General features: G+C 45.4%; 3 protein-coding genes and 1 pseudogene across 3 annotated transcripts; 2 read left to right on the top strand and 2 right to left on the bottom strand.

Annotated features, from left to right (window-relative positions):
• Positions 1–6,613: 6,613 nt before the first annotated feature.
• LOC120680007 (proteasome subunit beta type-1-like) lies at positions 6,614–9,217 on the top strand. Its single transcript, XM_039961658.1, has 6 exons — positions 6,614–6,966; positions 7,800–7,881; positions 8,251–8,380; positions 8,469–8,611; positions 8,791–8,877; positions 8,974–9,217. Exons 1-6 carry the CDS (start codon positions 6,824–6,826, stop codon positions 9,046–9,048), a joined length of 660 nt encoding a protein of 219 aa, XP_039817592.1. The 5' UTR covers positions 6,614–6,823; the 3' UTR covers positions 9,049–9,217.
• Positions 9,218–9,560: 343 nt separating this feature from the next.
• On the bottom strand, positions 9,561–11,122 carry LOC120678276 (CBS domain-containing protein CBSX6-like). The gene is made up of 3 exons (XM_039959412.1): positions 10,985–11,122; positions 10,732–10,934; positions 9,561–10,416 (listed from the first exon to the last, which is right to left on the bottom strand). Exons 1-3 carry the CDS (start codon positions 11,120–11,122, stop codon positions 9,561–9,563), a joined length of 1,197 nt encoding a protein of 398 aa, XP_039815346.1.
• A 2,977-nt stretch (positions 11,123–14,099) lies between these two features.
• On the top strand, positions 14,100–16,878 carry LOC120677431 (annotated as a pseudogene).
• A 226-nt stretch (positions 16,879–17,104) lies between these two features.
• Positions 17,105–18,835, bottom strand: LOC120677432. Its single transcript, XM_039958589.1, has 4 exons — positions 18,731–18,835; positions 18,346–18,430; positions 18,159–18,248; positions 17,105–18,066 (listed from the first exon to the last, which is right to left on the bottom strand). The coding sequence occupies exon 4, from the start codon at positions 17,884–17,886 to the stop codon at positions 17,311–17,313; it is 576 nt and encodes a 191-aa protein (XP_039814523.1). The 5' UTR covers positions 17,887–18,066; positions 18,159–18,248; positions 18,346–18,430; positions 18,731–18,835; the 3' UTR covers positions 17,105–17,310.

Raw genomic sequence — 18,835 nt, 5'->3', positions numbered from 1 at the left:
ATAATTAGAATAATATAACAAAAATTTATATCTTATTTTTTAGCTACACAATAATTATAGTAATTATATCTACATAATAATAATAGTAATTTAAGTAAATTAACGAATATGCAACCATTATCAATTATGTGTAGCGTATAGGGTTTATATGTGTATATGTTTCTGTTATTCATAATAAATCGAAAACATTTCATTTTGATCCATGCAAAAATATTCAAAAAACTTTTCAATAGTAGCCTATACAATGATGTAATCAATTCGCATATTACTTGATTATTTATTTATAATTTAATGTTTCAATGCTTCTACTAATGCAAAAATAGTGAATGTAAATAATATGTATATCATGCAAAAATATAATATTATCTGAAGATGATATTATGTCATAATTGAACAAATACTATCAAGAATTGAGATAAATATGATGCGGTGCGTTACATTACATCGCTGATTGAGAGGATTCAATATATAAATTATATAAAACTACTACTCATTATTATTATCTACTGGAACATTGATAATCTTTCTTTTGACGAAAGTGCCTTGAGCGTGATCACAACGTAAGTAAGGTGTGTCCTCTTTGGATAAGAGGATGCTAGGGTCAACGTCAACTGAGAATGGAGGAAAGTTATCAATCTGGTCATAATCTTCCGAATTGTCCGAAATATCCTCAACTCCAACTACTTTTCTTTTTCCGGGAAGAACTATGTGTCGTTTCGGCTCATATCCAGGCTTATCTGCTTCAGCTTATCCGACTTCTTCGGTTTGCTCGACATGTCCTTCACATAGAACACTTGTGTCACATCCTTGGCTAGAACGAATGGTTCATCTTTATATCCAATCTTTTTAAAGTCAACTATGGTCATCCCATACCGGTCCTTCGTTACGCCTCCTCCAGCCACCCATTCGCAATGAAATAAAGGGACAACTATGGGTCCATATTCAAATTCTCATATCTCCTCTATGACACCATAGTAGTTGTTCTTTTCTCTATTACTGTTTACTATACACATACGGACACCACTGTTTTGGTTGGTGCTTTTTTTATCTTGAGCTCTCGTATAAAATGTATACCCATTGATTTCGTACCCTTGGTATTGCTGGACAGTGATTGATGGTCCCCTAGCCAGCCATTGAAGTTCTTGATCAACTGTATTGTTGCCCAATAATTTTCGTCTGAACCAGCCGTCAAAAGTTTTTATATGTTGGCGTGTAATCCAAGAAAGATTCTTCTGTGGATTTTCAGACTGTATAATATTCATGTGCTCATCAATATATGGAGCCGCCTTGGATGAATTCTGAAGAACCGTGAAGTTTGCTTGGCTGAATTCACTACAAGGGATGTTCACATTACATTTCTTTTCTAGTGTGCCTTTTCCCTTTAGTCGCCCCTCATGGTGTGACACGGGGAGCCCAATCGGATTGAGATCAGGAAGATAGTCAACGCAAAACTCAATGACCTCCTCTGTTCCATAGCCCTTAGCAATGCATCCTTCTGGGCGAGAACGTTTACGCACGTACTTCTTCAATACTGCCATGAACCTCTCGAAAGGGAACATATTGTGTAGAAAAACAGGACCCCGGATAGTTATTTCTGTCGCAATATGAACTAGAAGGTGTGTCATAATATTGAAGAAGGAAGGTGGGAAGACCATCTCGAAGCTGACAAGACATTTGACAATGTCTTTCTGCAGCTTTATTAGATTATTTGGATTAATTGCTTTCTAGATTATTTGGATTAATTGCTTTCTGTGAAATTTCATTCATGAACGCACAAAGCTTTACAACTGCCAATCTCACATTTTCCGGTAGAACACCCCTCTGTATAACCGGAAGTAATTGTGTCATCAGAACATGGCAGTCATGGGACTTCAAGTTTTGGATTTTCTTCTCTTTCACATTTATTATGCCCTGTATATTTGAGGAGTACCCAGACGGGATCTTGATACTTTTCAAGCAATCGAACATACTTTCCTTCTCCTCTTTGCTCAGATTATAGCTGGCAGGTTTTAAATAGTGGCGTCCTTTGTCTCTCTTCTCGGGTTGCAAGTCTTGTCGTCCAGCTAGCATCCACATGTCGCGCCTTACTTCCAATGTGTCTTTTGACTTACCATACACTCCCAGAAAGCCTAGTAGGTCGACGCAAAGATTCTTCAACAGATGCATCACATCAATTGCGTTGCGAACCTGTAAGACTTACCAATAAGGTAGGTTCCACATTATAGACTTCTTCTTCCACATTGGAACATGTCCCTGGTCATCCTTCGGAACAGGTTGGCTACCGGGACCCTTTCCAAATACTACCTTCACATCCTTGATCATCGAGAACACACGCTTTCCATTACAGAACAGAGGCTTAGGACGAGTTTCGGGCTCTCCTTTGAAATGCTTCCCTTCGGTTCTTAGGGGGTGATCGGTAGGAAGGAATCGCGATGACCCATGTATACGCACTTCTTACAGTGTTTCAAATAAATGCTATCAGTTTCATCATAACAGTGGGTGCAAGCCATGTATCCTATGTTCGACTGTCCAGAAAGTTTTGCAAGTGCAGGCCAATTATTGATGCATACAAAAAGCAAAGCTCGGAGGTTGAAAGACTCCTGTTTATACTCATCCCACAAATGTACACATTCTTCTTTCCAGAGCAGTAAGAGACCATCCATCAAGGGTTGCAAGAACACATTAATATCGTTGGCAGGTTCTTTTGGCCCTTCTATAAGCACCGGCATCATGATGAACTTACGCTTCATGTACAACCAAGGAGGAAGGTTGAACATACATAGGGTCACGGGCCATGTACTATGAGCGCTGCCAAACTCACCGTACGGATTCATTCCATCCGCACTTAGAGCAAATCTTATATTCCTTGGGTCGTTGTCAAATTGAGGATACTCTCGGTTAAGGTTTCTCTACTGGGACCCATCTGCTGGGTGTCTGATCATGTGATCCTCCTTACGGTCTTCTTTGTGCCACCGTATCAACTTAGCGTTATCCTTGTTTTTGAAAAAGCACTTCATACGTGGTATTATAGGGAAGTACCACACCAACTTTGCGGGAACTCTCTTCTTTACCGGCTGCCCATCAACATCACCTGGATCATCTCGCCTGATCTTATACCGCAATGCGCTACAAACAGGACAAGCTTCCAAGTTCTCGTATTCGCCGCGATACAGGATGCAGTCGTTAGGACATGCGTGAATCTTCTGCACGTCCAATCCAAGAGGGCAAACCATCTTTTTAGCTTCGTATGTTGTTGACGGCAGTTCATTACCCTCAGGAAGCATGTTCTTTACAATCTTTAATAGCTCACCAACTCCCTTATCGGTGACACCATTAGTTGCCTTCCATTTCAGCATCTCTAGCGTGGTACCCAACTTCTTCTGCTCCGGTTTGCAACTAGGGAACAACGGCCTTTTGTGATCCTCCAATATCTTCTCTAACTTTAATGCCTCCTTTACAGTTTCACCGTCTTTCTGTGCATCAAGCAACGCCTGACCTAGCTTGTCATGTGGCTCCTCTTGTGCAATATTTGCTTCACCCTCGTCCATTGGTTCATCTTGAAAGCCACCTGCTTCATGAACCCATGCCCAATCTGGAAGATTGTTATCACCATCGTCATCTTCTTCATTATCTTTCATCATAACTCCAACTTCGCCGTGTTTAGTCCAAAGGCTATAGTTACTCAGGAAACCATTCAAGGCCAGGTGATTCCATAGAGTATCTTTTTTTCGGAATTCCTTTTTATTTTCGCAAACACTGCATGTACAACACATTAAACCCTTTGGCGACCTATTTGCCATTGCCGCCTTGGGAAAAGAATCTAAATCTTGAATCCATACTGAGGTGCTCTGGCTTCCGTGTATCCATTACCGGTCCATCTGTACAAATTAAAAAAAATCATGCTCATTATCCCTAAAAACATGTTACTATGAAGTAACTCAAAAAAAATGTAAATGTGTCATAGGCCACCTATCTAGTAAATTTAAACTAAATAGCAAAATAAATTGGCACAATAACATATACACATGTCGCCATGAAATAATTCAAAAAAATCATTCTAAATATGTGATAGTCAAACTATATAGTAATCATTCTCTAAAAAGCAACAAATCAATTCTATCTTGCTCAAATTAATAAATCATGCCCATTTTTCCTCATCCTTAAAATCCTTAAAATTTTGCATAATAGCATATACACATGTTCCCGTGAAATAATTCAAAAAAATTACTCTAAATGTGTCATAGTCAAACTATCTAGAAAACCTTCTCTAAAAAGTAACAAATTGATTCTATTTTGCTCAAATTAATGAACAAATCAGAAAATTATGCTCATTTTTTCTCAACATTAAAATCACTATTTTCTTTATCTAGAAAGCATGAAACAAAGAATAAACACCGTGAAAGAAGAGTGAAAGAAGCTACTAACCTTTAGTGCACTTGGATGGGTGAAATCCTAACAAATTTGGGGGAAAATGAGCAGCACCTCCCCTCTAACACGCCATGAGAGAGAGGAGGATCTCGGCCAAATGAAATGGTCAGACTGGGAAAGAAGGAGTGCCTGATATACGGGGCAATTTAGTGTCGGCTGGTGGCTCTAGTCGGCACTAAGTGTGGACTTTTAGTGCCGGCTAGACTTTCCAGCCTGCACTAACGTGTCTTATGACCGTTGTGGCATGCGCGCGGACCGTTGGGGGATGGCACGTTAGTGCCGGCTGGTGTTGCTAACCGGCACTAACGTGCCTGCCTTGTACTGTACAGGCACGTTAGTGCCGGCTCCTATTTGACCGGCACTAACATGCTGGTACCAATATGACATTCTCCAGCAGTGCCTCGAGACCGGGAGGCCTGCATCGATGCAATTATGACCCGCCTTCATGCATTCCCAAGAGTTGGTCGAGAAGGAGCATGCGAAGCATCAGGCTTGCCCTTTATAAATCACATCAAAGATCAGCGGCCTCCACCATCCCATAATCCCATCGCGAATTCTCGACCATTTGCGCGGTGCCCAATTGGCCATTCGTCAGTAATGGGATGCTTCCTGAGTAAGGTTCGCACCATCGCTGATGCGGCCGTGAAGGCCGTATGTGACGCCGCGTCCGCGCTATGGGCGTCTATCGCCAGAGCAGCGTGCAAGGTGGTGAGCTTTTTCTTCTGTCTGTTCATTCTTCTGCGGTCTGTTCCGCACGGCTGTCTCTGCCGCTGTGCCGGTGTACGAGCCCCTGAAGAGAGGGCAGCCGCCGCCGCCGCCACCTTCTTCAACCCCAAGGAGGGCAATAGCCTCCGAGAACCATGCCCGCTCGCGCTCGTACTCCTGCCGCCGGAGCAGCCACTCCAGCGCGTCGCCTCGGCGTCGGCAACGCGCACGGCCGCGACGCCCCGCCGGACCTGGTGCCCGCAGAACCGAGAAGGCTGCCTGGTTTCTTGGCAGCCGCCGCCGTGTCAGGCGGCGGCCCCTCCTCTCGAGCCCCCTCCTCCGATGGAGACGTGATGGGGATTTCCTCGGTGGCCTTGGGCTCGTGGGCCGGCTTGCGGTTGGAATCGACGGCGGCGAAAACGAATTGAGAGGTGGAGCCGTAGTGGTAAGGATCCCATGGGGACTTGGGACTGGGAGTGAGCGCAGCTTTGAAACAGACGAGCAAGGAGAGTGCGATCTCTCTACAGTTTGTGCCTTTTCCTTTGGCCGATATCTGGAATCTTCGAGTGCACACAGTCGTGGTCCACGACGCCGCCGCCTTATTTCCTTTGCCTCTTGAGGTGCTTTTTCCGCACCTGCAATCTTTGGATGGCTGCTGTAAACGCTTATTGCTGCTCTGCGCACACCAGCATTTGAATGGTGCACGTTCCGTTCATGGCTGGAATAGAGTTTACCAAAAAAAAGATGACAGGGCCAAGCTTACAGAGAACAAAGCTTCAGAAACAACAGAAAATTAAACAAGGGATGGTATTTATCTTGGAATATATTTTTCTTTGATAGCATAATCAGCTATGGTTTAGAGCCCCATTCAACGACGTAAATGATTTTCAACAGCTCGTTCCATAGTTGTTCTTAAAAAAAGAGAAGCTAATGTGCTGCTCTTTTTTTCCTTGTCTTCATAGCAGATGACAAAGTGCTATGAACCGAACTTTAGAGAAAAAGCTCGCATGATGCACGACATCACATATCATTGAAATACATATTGCAGCAAAGGTCACATTTTGCAGACTGTTAAAAGCAATAATGTTGTAACAGATCCTCATATGATTTCTCAATGTAGTTGCTGCTGTAAATGTAATGGTTCTATCTACTTAAATTATAAACACAAAATGAAATATAAATTTGCCAACATGTTGTCAACATTGATTACAAACTGGCTAACTCCATCATGAGATAGCATGGGTGGGCGCGGCAATGCCGTGCCTATGTTTCTAGTAAATTATGGAATACCAATGTGCCTCCTAAATAAAGAAACAGAGCACTTCTTGATGGGCTAGTTATCCTCGTCGGACTTTCAACCGCAGCCCATATCATTATCCACTTTGTTCTGGATGGGCTTGGCTTTTCACCAATTCGGCCCATACTGACCCACAGAGTACTCGTGCTTCCGAAGGAAGAAAGCGACCGAGCCGGACTCTCTTCTTGCAGCACACGAAGATACGGAGGAGAGGAGAACTCGACTCCCGCGGCGTGCCTCGGCCGGAGCTGCCTTTAAGCAAAGCGAGCCCTCCCCCTTCCCCAACCGCGCTTCGCAAATTCGCATCAGTTCATCTGGGATCGATCCGAGAGCGAAGCAAACAAACAGCGCCGCAAGCGGGGGAGGAGACGAGTGAATCTCGGAGCAGAGGCGATGGCCAGGTTCGACCCATACGAGAACAACGGCGGCACGTGCGTGGCCGTCGCCGGCGCCGACTACTGCGTGGTCGCCGCCGACACCCGCCTCTCCGTCGGATACAGCATCTTGTCCCGCGACCACTCCAAGATCGCCCAGCTGTACGTTTCTGAACCTCTTTTGCCGTCCCATGTGTCGTCAGTACCGGCGTTCTGGATTGCGATAGTTCTGAATTCAGATCCCGCTCCAAGGGTTTGCGGTAGTAACGGCGTGCTGGATTCCGTTAGCCCTGTAAGGCGTCGCGTGTCTTTGAAATTATGATGTGCGCCGCCTCTATCATGATTTCGTCACGTCTGATCTGAAATAAGTAGTTGTGTTCTGAAATTTGGTGTTAGGATTCAGTTAGTTGAGAATTTGAAACTGTTTAGGCTGAACTTTAGTGCTACTAATACGATCACAAATTTGAGTGCAATTGGATATGCAAATGGTCTTCAAAACATAACTTTGAATTCGAATTTGAGAAGATACTTGTAAAACTTGGCACAACACTTTGGAGACAATGCTACCCGCACTATTATTTGTACATGAATGATTAAATATTCGTATATTGTTTATCAAAGTTAGACTAGTGATCTCCCATGGGTTCTACGGTGGCACTTACTACTTTTCACTGATGGCCTTGTCGGAGTAACACTACGTGACTATGTACAAATTTTCGTCCATGATCTATTTCTTAACCAAATTGCAGAAAGCAGAACACGCTTTAGGTGACAAGGCCTAAATGAGATTAAATGGAAAAGGATGTTTAATCCAAAACCATCTATCACTGTATCAATTAAACAAGTAACCATTATATAATATTTATTTTGGACCTCACATTCTCTGATCAATTGTCTTCCACAAAGTGAAGCTTTCGTATTTTTTTAATAGCATGAAAAATCTATCTTTTTTTGTTGCTGAATTGCTATTTTTCTCTCTACTTCCCTTCAAACAGGGCAGACAAATGTGTTTTGGCCTCATCTGGCTTCCAAGGTGATATCAAAGCTTTGCAGAAGAATCTGGCTGCCAAGGAATTGGTTAGTGTGGCTTATAGTTGAGCTGTTGAACTATTTGTCAGACATCTGTTAAGATTATATATTTTTTCCGTTAACCTCTCTTTCATCAAATCATCAATCCTAATAGTGCAATATTCCAGTACTGATACGTATTACTGCCACCCATTGTCTAGTATTCCATTTTCTGTTAAATTGAAAAACCAATGTTGATGAGGTACAGATTTTCTGAAAAAGAGGATTATCACTATGTCAGGTTCTACAAAGTACTATTTCTATGAAAGAACTTAATAGGTCTGCAATTAACAACCTCTATTTGAGTAGGTAAATATTGTGTCATCCTGAACCATACTGCTATAGGCTTCTGATGCTTTCACATTTCTGCCTTTTTAGGTTTATGAGCACAATCATAACAAGGAGATGAGCTGCCCTGCAATGGCGCAACTGCTGTCGAACACGCTCTACTACAAGAGATTCTTCCCATACTACGTGTTCAATGTATTGGGTGGACTGGACAGCCAAGGTAGAGTATGATTTTAGCATTTGAGTACTGTTTTACATAGATCACTCGGTGTGATTGTAACTCTGAGCATCTCTTTCTCTTTCGACAGGTAAAGGATGTGTCTTTACATACGATGCTGTTGGGTCTTATGAGAGGACAGGTTATAGTGCTCAGGGAACGGGTGCAGCATTGATGATGCCTGTTCTTGACAATCAGTTGAAATCTCCTAGTCCTCTACTACTGCCAGCTAGGGTGAGTTCTACTTCTCTTATCTTTCATATGATTAATCCACTTATGGGGGCATTTTATCAGCTTTGCAATGGTCCCAATAGGAGCCACTGATAAGCTCAAAAGCAAAGAAACCATGTATCGGTTGCAATGTATCATTCTTACTGAACAGAACTTTTAACACAATGCTGTTTATCATTCAGGATGCAGTGACGCCCTTGTCTGAATCTGAGGCGGTTGATCTGGTGAAGGACGTTTTCGCATCAGCTACAGAACGAGACATATACACTGTATGATGTTTTCCTTCACTTTAGATTTCCAGAGATTACTAGGTATGATTGACCAAAATTTCTAAATCCAATGTTGTCGTTCCATGAAATTTGCAGGGAGATAGATTGGAATTTGTGGTCATCAACAGCTCCGGCACACACCGAGAGTACATTGAACTTAGGAAGGACTAGTGCATTGTTCCTGTGAAATGGCACTACCATTGTTAAGCATAAGGACATTTGTTTCTGTTGTCAGATGTTTGAATTTCCTCTGAAAAGAAAGATATTTTTGAATTTCCATTTTGTTGATTATTCTATTTCTAGCACGAAGTGATTACAATTCATCATTTTATCTGTTATACTTAGACGGCAGCATTTGAAACCTTTGAATTGCTTACTGAAATACTCTATTGCCTGAGCGTGGGAATAGCAGAAATGAACTTCCTCTGATAAAAAAAATGGAGAAAGGTCTTTCATTTGGGCATGATGTTCTGGACCCAAAGCACATGATCGCTCACTCACCTACTCACCTAGTTACCAACACGAAAATCGTTAGAAGTTGGAACTTGCAAAAACTATCACCTGATTTGGAAAGCAGCAAATTAAGCAAGCAAAAACCCATCGAATTGCCTTAAAAAAATCCTGAACGCAGACTGACTCGAGCTGGAGGAGCAATTCCCTCCAAAACAAATCCTGAACGCAGCTCAAGCTGGAGGAGCAACAACATCCCTAGTGACCGCATTGAAGATCTCCATGTACCCAACGACGCCAACCAAGACGTCATCTTCGCCGTGGGTGACCCAGATGTGCGTGGTCCTGTACGACAGCATCTGCGCTATGACGGCGGCGAGCGAGCTCGTGCTCCGGCACCTCAGTGCCGCGTTCCCACCGTGGCTCGCCATCATCATCTGCTCGACGAGGCTGTCCTCGAACCCAACCCTCCTGCTGCCGAGCCTCGACAATGGCGCGGCAACGTCAGCAGCCTCAGCGTCGCCATCTGGCGCCGACATCCCGCGCGCCTCGACTCCCGCGGCGAAGTTGAGGGACGACAGGCTCGCCATGGCGTCCGCTGCGGCCACGTAGTCGCGCCGCCACAGCCTGTGCGCGGACACGTCGGCCAGGACCTTGTGCGTCCCGTCGCGGTTCGTCTGCACGACGGCGACGGCGCGGGGCTCGGCGGGGACCATCCACGAGGCCTCGATGGCCGGCGAGGAGGCCTCCACGTGGGCGTAGCCGCGGTTGACGGCGCCGAGGGAGGAGATGGACTGCAGCGGGGTCGGCGCCAGCGCGCCGAGGCAATTGATGAGGAAGCGGACGATGTCTTCCCGCGTCAGGCAACAGTACCTGTCGCAGCCGAACGTCGCCGGCGGCGAGGACGATGACCGGTTGACGGCCTGCTTGCCAGCCGCCGCTGCCGCCCGCGGCGTCCCGGTGATCTTCAGCGCGGCCTTGTAGAATGGCGCGAACGGCTTCTTGTCCACGGTGCACGCCTCCGTGATGTTCTTGCGCACCAGGACGCGCCTTGCTCCTTGCTTCATCAGCTCCACGATTTCTATCAACCTTGCACGCACGAATTGAAAGCTGGATCACATTATGAACGACACCAACCTCCTCACTTACACATGGCAATGGCATGGCATTTTCCTGGCTCTACATACCATGAGAGATGTTCAGTTAAACAAAGGGTGTCTGAAATCTGAATGCAGAGTGCCTCTATGATGCTAGAATGAACAATGCTCAATCGACAAAAGCTTCTCCATTCTGTAGAAATGCGATGCGGAGAAGATGATCGGGCGCATGGACTACCATTCAGGCAAGAAATGGCATGGATCAAGGACGAAACAACAAAGTTCCAAAATGTGGCGCGCGCATCACCTCGTGTGGGGCTCGACCTCCCGCACGAGCGCCGGCTGGTGCGCCACCACGTCGCCGGCGGGCGTCCTCAGCGCCGCGGCGGTGCCGCCCACGTGGGAGGCCAGGAAAGCGACGACGTCGAACGAGCTGATCAGGCCGATCACGGTGGCCGCGGCGGGTGCCAGGGGCGAGGCGCCGTCGCGCCAGACGGCCACGTCGGCCTCCTGCGACGCCGGGATGGCCGCGGCAGGGGCGAGGCGCCGTCGCGCCAGACGGCCACGTCGGCCTCCTGCGACGCCGGGATGGCCGCGGCCGCCGCGGAGAGCGGCGCCGAGGCCGGGACGCCCCGCAGCGGCGGCTTGCCGGCGGTGAGGTCGGCGGCGGAAGCGCGGAGGAACACGATGTGGGCCATTCGCCTGCCGGTGCGGGCTCACGCGTGGCGCGACGTGAGACGCTGGCCTCTGATTGGGTGAGCCTCGCGTTTGACCAAACCAAATCTGCCCTCCAGTCCCTGACGACGACACCACCTGCGAAAATGTCCACGTGTTCCAGCTGAAACCCGATATAGCCATGAATCCGACCTCTCCACCATTGACGGCCGTGAGCCCTCGAATCCTTCGATCATATCTGTTTGGATGAAGGGGATTAAACTTTAATTCCCGTCACATCAGATATTTAGTCACCAATTAGAAGTACTACGGGTGTTGTTAGTTCTGGAGATGTAAAGGTTTTGAAGTACAAGGACACATTTGAAGTATTAAATGTAAACTAATACCAAACAAATTACAGATTTCACCTGTAAACTGCAAGATAAATTTATTAAGTCTAATTAATTTGTCATTAGCAAATATTTACTGTAGCACCATATTATCAAATCATGGCGTAATTAGGCTCAAAAGGTTCGTCTCGCAATTTACACGCAAATTGTGCAATTTTTGTCCATATTTAATATTCCATGCATGTGTCCAAAGATTCGATATCGTTTTTGGTAAAAATATTTTGGGAACTAAACACAGTCTAAATATTTAGCAAAAATATTTTGGGAACTAAATATTGAGAGTAATTCACAAGAAAAATCTATCAAGTCTAATTAGTATATGATTTGATCATATTTTAGTATAGTAAACATGTACTAATGATAGATTAATTAAGATTAAACATATATTAATGATGTAATTTATTTTATAATTAGCTAATACTAATACTCCTAATTGGTATTCAAATATGTGATTAAATGAGTTATTTAACTATTTATCATTTTCATGGACGACATCTGCTCAATTCTCATTTTTGCTACCTCTCTTCGAATGAAAAGACCTCCGTGCCCCTCCCGTTCCCTCCTCCCTGGTGTGGGTGATAAAGGGGGCCCAGCCGCCGGCTCTTTCTTCCCCACTGATGCTGTCTACATTCATCATATTCTATATTCACCATTCAAAAGAAATATTTATGTCTGGTCATCAAAATTATGTACTCTATATCAGTTTCTCCCACATCCGTCGTACTCTAAATTTCATCTTCTATACCAACTACCGAAGTATGGGCCCACATGTCAGCCTCCTTTTTCTTTAATTTATTTCCGAGCGCCCTCTCTCCCCGTCTCTCTCTGCCTTCCCTACCTCCTCTGCTCCTCCGCACGCCCCTTTTCCTCAAGCGCCGGTGCGGGCTCCGGCCAGGTGCGGCGGCCAAGCTCCGGACGGCGCGGGCTCCGGCCAGGCGAGTTGCAGCCGGCGCGAGCTCCGGGCGCGGTGGGCTCCCATTGCCGACGCCCCCTCCACCCGGCTCCTCCCTCCTCCCTCGGCCTCTGTCTCTCCTCCATTCTCCTCTCTTCCCACGAGCGCTAGAATCAATTTGGATGGTCTTAGAAAAGATGGATGAACAAATTTATTGGATGAAGTGAATGAGTCTTGTGACGGTCATGATATTAGTAAGTTGGAAATGGAGGATGCATATGTTAATCCCCAACAACAAAGGAAAAAATTTGGAATCACAAACAAGCATTACTATCAAGTGGATTGTTTTAATAACATTATTGATTGGTTGCTTCAAGAACTTGATAGCCTCTTTAATGAGACAAACTCTCAGTTGCTTATTTGTTCAGTTGCATTCAGTCCAAGAGAATCATTTCGTGATTTTAATGTGGAGAGTTTGATAAGCCTAGCAAAGTTATATCTTGATGATTTTGGCTCTACGAATTTGAGGGATCTTAGGGCCCAACTTAACATGTACATTGCTGATGTGCGAGAAGACAACAGATTCTTCAACTTAAACACCATTAGTGAGCTTGCACAAAAAATGGTGGAGACAGGAAAAACTCATCGTTATGCATTGGTTTATCAACTTTTGAAGCTTGTACTAGTGCTGCCTGTGGCCACTGCAACAGTAGAAAGATGCTTTTCGGCCATGAAGCTTGTGAAGACATATCTGTCCAACAAAATTGGTGATGAGCACTGCAGTGGTTCGTAGTTTCATGAAAATAGAAGGAAAAGGACGGAAATATAACCTCTAAAATTAAGACAATCAGTTTTCCTTTTCTTTTTGGAATGAATGATTTTATCATTTCTTTGCTTGAAATTGACTTGTTCCTTCTCTTTTTCTTTAAGCAGAAGGATCTTGAGTATTTTTGACAATTGTGGTACGCTATCTCTCGCTATATTTGATTTTGATAAATGATAAGATAACTCCTATCACCATTACTTGCTGCTGTACATGACACATTGTTAATTTGCAATATGTTGCTTGAACATTTATAATTTTTCACGCTTATTAGTCGAACTTTAATTGATATGAAATGTCGCACTCACACCCCCTCAACTTTGCTCTAGCTCCGCCCCTGTTGGTAATTAGTGTCCATCATGGACTAATTAGGCTCAAACGATCCATCTCATCATTTACAACTAAATTATGTAATTAATTATTTTTTAAATTATATTTAATATTCCATGCATGTTTTCAAAAATTTAATGCGGCGGAAAAATTTTTGGGAACTAAACATGCCCTGAATTCAACTAGGCCCACCCCTACACCTCCGTTTTCACCCCCAGACTCCGTTTTCCTCCCGTCGCGACTCGCGAGCGCCTCCTCCCGTTTTCAACTGCGCCGCCGAGGACGTCCGGCCAGAGCGCGTCCGCGCACCGCTCCCCACCCCCCTACAGCCGCAGCCGCTAGGAGGGGAGCCGCCGCCGCCGCGGGAGTCCGCCGGGGCCGCCGGCGCTGGAATCCGCCGCTGGGACGCCGCTGCGCTCGTGGAAGTGGCCGCGGTGGCCCTGCCACCGCGAGCAGAGGAGCGGCCGGCCACGGGCCTGCCCTCACGCGGGTATCTCTCCTCTCCCACTCCTCAGGAACCACGCCCGAGACGCCATTGGACCCCCCCCCCCCCCACCGACAGAGCAGCACCGCCGGCCCTGCCCTCCCCCACGAACCGGAGTAACCCCGCTGCCACCGTCCTTCCCCCGACCGGAGTAAGTTCCCTCCCTCTATTGCTATGTACTGGATGAATAATCTGTGGTAGAGAACTGGTATGCATAATTGCCAAAACAGAGACTAAGCTTTTTGGTTCAGGCATGGGCAGCATATGATCCAAGAGATAAGCTAGATAGGAAAGCTACTTTTTTATACAATTCAGTCGTTCAGAGCAGGGAATGTCTTTGTGGGATGGTTGGCACCGCCAGCTAGAACTTATTAATTAGAATCAAATCTGGCACATGGCGAATGGATGAAGGCAGAGTAAATTGTTTTTTTGGCTTGGTTTAGAGTTTTTCCCCCTATTGATAGAAGAACCAAATTATCCTAGCCAACGTATGTCGTGTTTGAAGGGTATGGGTAAACTTGTCCAGATTATGTGTTCTGTGACTCTTTTGAGTTGAAAATACTATTAATGGATTATAGTGTCCTGCGGAAAATTAGTATGGTTGAAGAGTGTTTCCTATAGCAAAGAGATATTTTTTAGTGGTTACGAGCAAAAAACAAGTTTGAATGATGTCCTCTAGCCAATTTTTCCATTGTTATTCTTCTTTGTCCCTAGAATTGGGCTTGTTTTCAGCTGAACCTTTATGTCCAGCATTAACACTCAGCTAGAGTAAGACACTCTTGGCATTGGCAATGAGGGGGATCCCGCGATGAGGAGCTTGTTTCAGGCGTGCTACCACTACCGACGCCTCGCGTCCTTCCCTTGCGCTGCCAAAGCTGCCTCACCTGTAAGAGCATACTGCTGGAAACAATTTGAGCTATGCTTGTGCTGTTGTGCATAGTTTGCTTGCTTTTGTGACTAATAAGATGCATGCATGTGTTGTTCAGGCCAATGGCTATGAGCCATGGAGGAGGTATATTTCCACTAGCACCAGTAAGGTTCTACCATGGGAGGCGTCATCCCGTGAAACGCTGTTGAGAAAGATAGACAGTGGTATGAAGGATGGCAATGTCGAAGAGGCACTGCAATCATTTGGAAACTACAAGAAGCTGCACGGTCTTCCTGAACCACAGGTACTGAATAGCATGATCGTGTCGCTGTCCTACATGTCTAGTCGGAGGTGGCTTCAGAGGGCATTTGACATGGTTCTCTCAGTTCATCAAATTAACAGCAACCTTCTTAACTGTGACTCCCTGATGAAGCTAGCGTTGGCACTTGCAAGAGATCAGATGCCTGTTCCAGCCTCCACAGTCCTGAGGATCATACTTGAGAGTGGAAAGCTTCCTGATGTTGATTTGCTGAGCATGGTGTTTCTGCATATGTTGAAGTCACAGGTTGGATCCTATCTTGTCAGTGATGTTCTGATTGAGACTTGTGAGAGTTTCTTGGACCAAGTTGCAGATAGACGGGAAATGAAAAAACTGGATCCAATAAAGAACAGTGCCACCTTGTTCAATATGGTTTTAGAGTCATGTGTGAACTTTAAATGCATTATCAAAGCCCAGAGAATAATGGAACTGATGTCATTGGTCGGAGTTGTGGCCGATGTAAATACAGTGGTGATCGCTAGCCATGTCTTCGAGATGGTTGGGCAACGAGATGAGTTGATACAAATGAAAAGAAGTATTGACTCTTTAACATCTTTGCCATTTCTTCAGTATTATCAGCATTTTTATGACAGTCTATTGAGCCTGCATTTCAAATATAATGACATGGATGCTGCTGCAAAATTTTTAATCAATCTGCATCAGCAACGAAAACCTAGTGTTTTCTTTTGCAATGGCTTACAGAAACAAGGTGCCATACAAATTGGTTCTGGAAATCTGAAAACCGGATATAAAATAATGTTTGATCCTGGGAAAGTTGACAGAGGTTTCATTTTGGGTACAGAAAGCCAATTTGGGCTTGTTGTCCTTACTGATGGAAATCTTCTTCATACTGAAAAGGCTCTTGCTAAACTTATTGTAGGCTGTGTGAAATCAAGGAATATGCATACACTATCTAACCTTTTTATCATGTTACATAAAGAAGATATAGATGTAATTTCTCTTCAAGATGTGGTTAATGCATGCATTCAAATGGGATGGTTGCATGCTGCTCAATATCCTAGATGATTTAAGAGTCAGCTGGAATCCAAGTTGGGATTGCTAGTTACATTTCTCTTTTGAGAGCATATGAGAAGGAGAATAAGTCAGAAGAATTCAATGGGCTCCTCCAGCAGATACAAAAGATTTCATCTACAATGGATGATATTCGTACTAATTCACCATTTACCATCAAGAATATTGCCAAAATAGTGAAGGATGAAATACCTCTCACTCATTCATCTTTGTTTGCTGCTTTGGCTGAAGAAATGAAACATTACAACCCTGGAGAGCACTTGACATTGGAGTTCAATAATTCCATTCTTTTCTTCTGCAAGGCAAAAATGATTGAAGATGCACTCTGCACATATAAGCGTATGAGAGAACAAAATATCAGGCCCACTTCTTATACATTTTGCCACATATTGTGCGGTTATTCTTCAATGGACATGCATAGGGAGATTACCATGCTCTGGGGAGAAATAAAGCGCAGACTTGAATATGGAGAGCTAGATGTGGATAGGGACTTGCTTGATTGCTTGGTTCTGGATTTCCTTAAAGGTGGGTATTTTTCTAGGGTGATGGAGGTCATTGGTTATATGTTGTTCCACCATGATACTGGCCCTAGAAGCAATGTTTAGGTGCCTTTGAATTTTCTGTTCACATTTGACATATGGATTTTTGTAGGATGGCATGGTTCTGGTGTTGCAGTTGATCATCGAGATACTGATCTGTGGTACAAAACCAATCAGTTGTGTTTAATAGAGGAGGAATCTGGTCGTCCAACATTAGGCTGCTGCTGTTTCCAAAGAAACTGACAAAATTGTATCTAATATGTAGTACTTCTCTGTAGCTAAAATATTTCTCTGATGTATTTAAAGTAGTGCATTGGGGCTTTGCTGAATATTGATGTATCAGTTTGATGCCTGACGGCACAAATATATTATCACACGCTTTGGCATTGTTGTGTCAAACAATGATGAAAGCTGTTGTTGTGTCAAACAATGATGAAAACTGTTTGAAGGGATTACTAAACTGTGGCCACTGTGCATCAAATTGATGCTGCAAAATATTACAAAAAACACTACTGCTTGGATTTTGGAACCTAATCTAAGAGAACTCAAGAGTATCAGGCTCAGGTCTGCGCATCAGGCTCCGGTCCAGCTGGAGGGCCCTGTGCACTGGCCTGTGGATCCTCATCAGGTGGTAATGTGTCCATGAAATTTGCGGTGGAGTGGAGGAGGCCAATGAGTCGATGCCTGGAACGACGTGGCGGAGCTGTTGCTCGCCGTTCATCCCGTCCCAGGCCACGATCGCCTTCGTCTGGCGCTGTATCTTGCCTGCGGCCGCCCTCATCAGTTTGTCTTTCCCGAACCCCAAGGGGCCCCGCAGGTGTGCACGAATGCGGTCGCATTCAGTGTTCAGCCGTCTCCTGTACGGAACCCCCGCCGCTGCCGGAGATGGAGCAGCTGGTGCGCCCGCCGGCGAGGAGGACGAGGTAGCCTTCCTCTTCCTGGAGGAGGAGCTAACTGGAGGCCCGCCCAATGCTGACGTAGAAGCGGAAGCCGCTGCGGGGACAGTTGGTCGCGACGGGTTGGCCTTCGCTGCCGCGGCGGAAGCAGGAGCAGAGACGCCGGCAGAAGCAAGAACGGGCGGCTTCGCGGCGGACGGCGGTGCCCTCGCCATCGTCGCTGCGGGGACAGTCGGCGGCGGCGGGTTGTCCTTCGCTGCCGCGGCGGAAGCACGAGCAGAGACGCCGGCAGAACGGGCGGGTTCGCGGCGGACGGCGGTGCCCTCGCCGTCGTCGCTGCACGAGGAAGGAGCGTCGTGGGGGACCGCTTCTTCGCGTTCGAGAACATCCCCACCCTGCAAAACAGCATATTGGTCATCCGTGCTCACCGTGATTCAAGAACGCCATGAGAAATCACCCAAGAACGGGCATGGCCGCTCAGGCTTACCTCGAGGGGGAACGCATCCCGGCCGCCAAGAAAATCAGTTCGTCGTCGGCGGACAGCGGTGCTCTCATCACGGCGCGCACAATCGCCACCCTACAAGAAGCGGGAACGGAACCAAACCCCCATTGTTTCAATACCAAGAACCCAAGAAACTCGGGAACGAGCTCACATCGCCACACGCGGATTTTACCTCGAGGAGGAGGAAGACGATCTCCGCAGCGCCACACCAAGAGAAAAAATCAAATTCATTCACAAGATATACATACAAGATCTCACTATAGAGCAATAATATGATATGGTTATTATACAAGCAAAGTCTCACACCAGAGCAATAATATGATATGGCTATTATATACAATCAAAGAAAGAACCATGTCTAACAAAATATTTTAAAAGGAATGAAGAAGGCCTCTCTGAAGTTTTTTGTTTTTTAAAAAAATCTTAAGTTATAGCTTGCGGCAGCAGTTTAGAAATAAACAACTTAAAAATATTCAACTTTTCACTTCACCCTGAAATTTTGTCTGTTTCTCAAGTTCGATGGTATATGTTGGACAAATTTTGATATGGGGATGAACCTGAGTGGGGACAAGTTTGAGCTAATTAGGTCTTTGTCTCCCCTGACCTGCAAAGCATATGAGAGAGATTTCAAATTAAAAATTAAACTGCACTTTTTTAACCAA

This window comes from Panicum virgatum, chromosome 6N (assembly GCF_016808335.1).
Source record: "Panicum virgatum strain AP13 chromosome 6N, P.virgatum_v5, whole genome shotgun sequence".
Classification (NCBI taxonomy): Eukaryota; Viridiplantae; Streptophyta; class Magnoliopsida; order Poales; family Poaceae; genus Panicum; species Panicum virgatum.
Note: the sequence above shows the minus strand (reverse complement) of the source record. Positions and strands in the feature narration are given on the sequence as shown.